At 36.5% G+C, this 5,583-nt stretch overlaps 1 protein-coding gene across 5 annotated transcripts in view; it reads right to left on the bottom strand.

The window, feature by feature from the left end:
• Positions 1-2,948: 2,948 nt before the first annotated feature.
• Positions 2,949-5,583, bottom strand: part of HERC4 (HECT and RLD domain containing E3 ubiquitin protein ligase 4) — a 151,092-nt gene continuing 148,457 nt past the window's right edge. For all 5 annotated transcript variants that reach the window (XM_058543346.1, XM_058543347.1, XM_058543348.1 and 2 more), the window contains 2 exons: positions 5,262-5,364; positions 2,949-3,615 (listed from right to left, as the gene is read on the bottom strand). In XM_058543346.1, coding sequence (XP_058399329.1) covers positions 3,407-3,615; positions 5,262-5,364 — 312 coding nt within the window. In that variant the 3' untranslated portion in view covers positions 2,949-3,406. The remainder of the gene's footprint in view (positions 3,616-5,261; positions 5,365-5,583) is intronic.

Genomic DNA, 5,583 nt, shown 5'->3' with positions numbered 1-5,583 from the left:
CTTTTTTCTGTTAACTTACATTGTTTAAGGTATAAAATTTTACGATGATACAGAATTTGTATAGTTTTGAAGGCTATATTAGATGCTTTCTTCTCAACATTTCTTCATTCAACTTATAACAGAAGAATGGTACTTAAGCAAACACTGCCCAAGTGCTGGCTGCAGCAGTTGGTACACCAAAACCTCTCCTCTCCTTAGAGATCAAGTCCAAGCCTTAAACTCAAGCTAGGATGCTAGCAGAAATAAGGAGAGATGGTCTAATGACCTCTACCCACTTTTGAGTGACTAAAAGTCACCTGGGAAACTTTTTAAAGTATATATAACCTGAGCATCACCTCTTAGAGATACACATTTAACGGGCAAAGGCAGGGCCTGTGCAAATTTAAAAAAATGCCTGCAGAGGGCCAGTGGTGTAGCAGTTAAGTTCGCACACTCTGCTTCAGCAGTCCAGGGTTCACAGGTTTGGATCCCGGGCGCGGACCGATGTATCACTTGTCAAGCCATGCTGTGGTGGCATGCCATATAAAGTAGAGAAAGATGGGCACGGATGTTAGCCCAGGGCCAATCTTCCTCAGCAAAAAGACAGGACTGGCATCGGATATTAGCTCAGGGCTAATCTTCCTCTCACACACACACACACACAAAATGCCGTCAGGTGATTCAAAGGTATAGCAAGAGTTGAGAAAGGCAAGGAATAGGGGAGTAGGGGAGTTCCTTCTGCACTTAACGCTCCATTCCTAGGAGCTGACCTAACAGGGAGGGCAGACTTACATAAAATAAGCAGACTAGTCCCAATTTATCTCTAGAAATATTTCATCAATTAGCAAACACTGGCAAGGGTGGGGGAGCTATCAAAATAGGGTGAATTCTTTAGCAAAGGAGGACAAAACTACCATAAGGAGTTTGGATGGCCGAAGTGTGCAAGAGGTTGCAGAGCGGGAAAAGGCTGAGAACAGGAGCGTTTGCCCTTGCTTTCGGTGAGCTCACCATACTCTCTTTAGGGGAAGTCTGCCCTATGCATATTACACTTTGATTTAGGACTTGCTGTTAAACTAAACGCAGTAAAAATCATCTCTAAGACCAAATGTCTATTAGTAGAAATTAACCCTAATGAATGGTCTTTATGAGTGGACCCTATGAAAAGGCTGGGACTCGTCATTTAGGTGTCTCAGTTTTAAAAACTGCCTTCTGGTTTTATTTCATTTCAAGGCACATCTTGGTCCTACTGCTTTCTCAGTCAGTCTGAACAATGGCTGGCTATTCGTTAAAATTACTACTGAATTAAGATGGGTGAGTTACAAACACGACTGTGCTTACAAACATCTGTGTGGAGGCTAAACATTTTCAAGTTTAGGCAACTCAGTAATTACGGTCCTTATAATTTAGTGAACTCAGTATCTGCCTACTTTTCTACTCTACAAAGCTCAAGATATTTTTCAAAAAGCAAATGGCAATTTGAAAAATCTTCAGTGGTATTTTAATTTTCTACCATCAATCTCCTTGCTGTTTATGCTACCGTATGTCAGAGAGGAAAATAATATCAGACTTACCCAAATTAAGCCTTGTACTGTTGTGCTCCCAGATAAGATGCGAGATCCTTGTTAAAATATTTGTTCAACTGAATTCCATCTGTATTAATCCAAAGTGGCTGCTATTTCACAGATCGGCTTCATAGCATACAGAGGTTACTAAAGAAAAAAAAAGCATCTGACACATACATCTACATGTTTTTGATGTGAACAATCACTACCCTCAAGGAATGGATGCACAGGGAAACAGTCTGATATCAAGTATATGCAAGAATTTTTGTAGGGAAGAATGCTACTTTGAGAAAAATTACCTTAGGTGAGAATATTGTTTTAGACTATAGAAAGACACCTATGGCTCAGCAGTAGAAGTTTTTAAGTTAAAACTACTGAAAAGCACAGGTCTACAATCCCTTTTCCAAAATCTTTGGGATCATTTGCATTTTGGAATTATGAATGTTAAAGAATTTGCAAAGCACATCTATTATGTAGCACCCCACAGAGGTCTGAAGGAGCACCTAGATCAAACACAGAAAGTAAACACATTAACATTGCCACAGTAAAATGTACAAAATAGTCGCACATTTAGTCCTGTTTAATACCATAAATAGCCTCAACAATTCAGATCAGGTTTTGCTGCAAAATGAGATAAGCCAGTTTTTTTCAGAATGATTTTGGATTTTGGAATTACAGATAAGAGACTTGAGGACCTTTATAAAACAGACAAATTTGTATGGGAACGGGAACCATCAAACCAAAATTTAAGAGACCTTCCCTGAGACATTCCTCTTTGAAGAATTTTGAATCTTATGAGAACCACTGAAAATTTAAATATTAAACCAATAAATCTTTATTATTTAAACAGTTTTCACGGCATTTTTTATAAATTTAAAAAATAAATATTTGCACTATAGCAGAAAGTCACATGTGTTGCATCAACTCACTGTTACAATTTAATGACAGGAGATAACTAAGCAACAGCACCATAAAACTGTTAAGATTTGTTTCTTAAAATTCAAGGAAATAGTTCTAAAGCACTGAAAATTCTGAGTAAATACCAATCTGCAGCATCAAGAGTTTTGAAAGCTATAACCCAGTGATTGGTTCTCCGAGTAGCCAATGTTTCTATTCCTGGCAACTGTAGGACAAAGTTCTTCCACTACTAAATATTAAGCTTTCTGATAACCTCCCATTTATCAGTAGCATCTCAAGATTCACAAAACAAAAGAACTACAAGTTATTTAAATAACTCCTATCTGTAATTTAGATTTGCACAAGGACATTTATTCTAGCAAAAGAAGCAAAGATTATGTTTTCACCATGCTAATTTTTTGCTTTTATAGTTTCTCAAAATAAGATTTAAATCATAATTTTTCACCCTTAAAAGTCAGTTCAGTTCAATTACAACCATAGAAACTGTACTGGTATCGGAACATAACTATTTTATTACAAAACTTAACATTATTTACAAAATGAAAAAATAATCGAATGACTACTGCAGGCCAAAGTTAAAGGTTTTTCACCCACTGATTGAAGAAAAATTAAGCAACACTTCCATGCACTCACACACCAGATCATTTATGAAATATGCAAACTCCTAAAATTCATGTTAGTAAAACTTCAATGTATTCACAATACTTGTATGTTTATTGGAAGATGGCAAAAAAAATCCATGGTTCTGTACAATAATTTTAATATTAACACAGTTTGTTCATTTTCCTTTAATATATTTTGGCTTTCATGAATACTCATAGCATTGAACATTTTGCAACTAAGAATTATAATAGTACCTCTGTCACCTTGCTGAATTCATCACCACAAGAAAAACACAAATTAGTTTAATGCTTTTGCAGTAAACTGAATAGTTATTAATTCCAAAGTTATATTAAACTGAAGCCTTCATTGTGATCAATAGCTTGGATCAGTTTAGAGCGTAGAGTTTCTTTTTCTGTATATTTTGGAAGATCCAGAAGATTAAAACAGGTATGTGAAACTGGGAGATATTCCTCACCACCTCCTGTGGACTGGATGACTAGTTTTAGACTCTTCATACCAAGAATAGGAATGCGATCACTACCTGTCAAAAATACTGCCAAGAAAAAAATCACTCAGCCAACCACTTTTATCAAAACAACAATATAGAGTATCAAGTTATTTAGTACAGTCACTATAGCAAAGGTTTACATTAACATTTGCTCTAATATGGAAGGCTATCTCCAGAATTTGTGGAAGCACTATTTTTGAGACACACACTAATTATACATCCACACAATGTTTTTTCTTTAAAAGTGTAATCTTAATATTAGCACACAGGAGATAACCAATGTTTGATGAATGACTCACTATTGTCCCTGACAAAAACATTTGGGGAGCCCTTCTTTTGGGAATAGCTGTTTAGAACTAGTTTATAAATCAAATACAAAATACAGTTTGGGTTATGATTCTTTTTTCTGTTTCTTTTGTTTTTAAACAGAAATTTATAATGGGCAGCCAAAACTCAAATCACTTAAGAATTACTTGTTATCTTTATGATATTTAACCAAGATTCTCATTTCAATTATCAAAGAGAGACTGACAGGGCCGGCCCCGTGGCTTAGCGGCGAAGTGCACGCGCTCTGCTACTGGTGGCCCGGGTTTGGATCCCAGGTGCGCACCGACACACTGCTTCTCCGGCCATGCTGAGGCCGCGTCCCACATACAGCAACTATGACATACAACTATCTATTGGGGCTTTGGGGGCGGTGGGGAAAGGAGGAGGATTGGCAATAGATGTTAGCTCAGAGCCAGTCTTCCTCAACAAAAAAAAAAAAAAAAAGAGGAGGATTAGCATGGATGTTAGCTCAGGGCTGATCTTCCTCACAAAAAAAAAAAAAAAAAGAGACTGACAAAAATATTCCTGGCAAATAGCAGAAGTATCAAAGACAATGTCATTGATTTAGATACATAAATTCTGACAACTTTATTCAAAAAATAAGTAAAATTTCAGGGCCAGCCCAGTGGCGCAGAGGTTAAGCGCGCGCACTCCGCTTCAGCGGCCTGAGGGTTCGCAGGTTCAGATCCCAGGCGCGCACCTGACACACCACTTGTCAAGCCATGCTGTGGCAGCGTCCCACATCAAGTAGAGGAAAATGGGCATAGATGTTAGCCCAGGGCCAATCTTCCTCAGCAAAAAGAGGGGGATTGGCATCGGATGTTAGCTCAGGGCTGATCTTCTTCACACACACAAAAAATACTAAAAAAATAAGTAAAATTTCAATTAGACTACAGATTTTAACAGATGAAAGACATACAGAGCTTAGGTTATAAAAAAGAGAACTAAGTCCTGGAAAAGCTAAGTTCTACTTTCTACAGAAATTCCCAAAGTTTTGGTGCCAAAGCAAAGAGAAAAAGAAGATGAAGACTGAACACAGAAAAGAGCTATACTCCAGAGATCTTTTTAGAAATTCTAAAAGGAATTACAACCCTAGTTTATTGTAATCAGTATTATAGAGTGTTTTCATTTGAAAACACCAATTCTATTTTGGAGGCAAATGGAATTTAGCTTGCAAAATAAGAAAGCACCATGTAATAAAGAATGCAGATTTTAAAAATTGTTCTAATTGAAAATTAAAAACAAGACCATGGAATACTATAAGAAAAAACCTTATCCACAAAAGTGAATCAATCTCCCTTGAGAATAAGTTTAATAATTAGATTCCATTCTCATAAAACATAGAACCAGTTAGAAATACTTACACAGAAATTGTTTTTTCTTTTCCAATGGTAATTCGTGAAATACTTCCCAAAAAATTTTTATCGTAGGATGTTCTGCCCAATACTCCCCTTTGTATTCTGTATTCTAAAAACAACATAACCTTTTATTAATATCAAGGAATATTAGTTTTGTCTTGAATGTGACGAACTGGCTTCCTTATTAGCACATAAAAGTAACATTGTCCAGGAGTTTGAAATTCATGCGATTTAGTTGATTACCTACATCCTGGACATTTTACAATTTGAAACTATTAGTTCCAGGGGGAACAAAAGAAAATATGTACGAATCAGCAGAAATGTCTCC

This window comes from Diceros bicornis, chromosome 6 (assembly GCF_020826845.1).
Source record: "Diceros bicornis minor isolate mBicDic1 chromosome 6, mDicBic1.mat.cur, whole genome shotgun sequence".
Classification (NCBI taxonomy): domain Eukaryota; kingdom Metazoa; phylum Chordata; class Mammalia; order Perissodactyla; family Rhinocerotidae; genus Diceros; species Diceros bicornis.
This window is presented reverse-complemented; position numbering and strand designations above follow the sequence as displayed.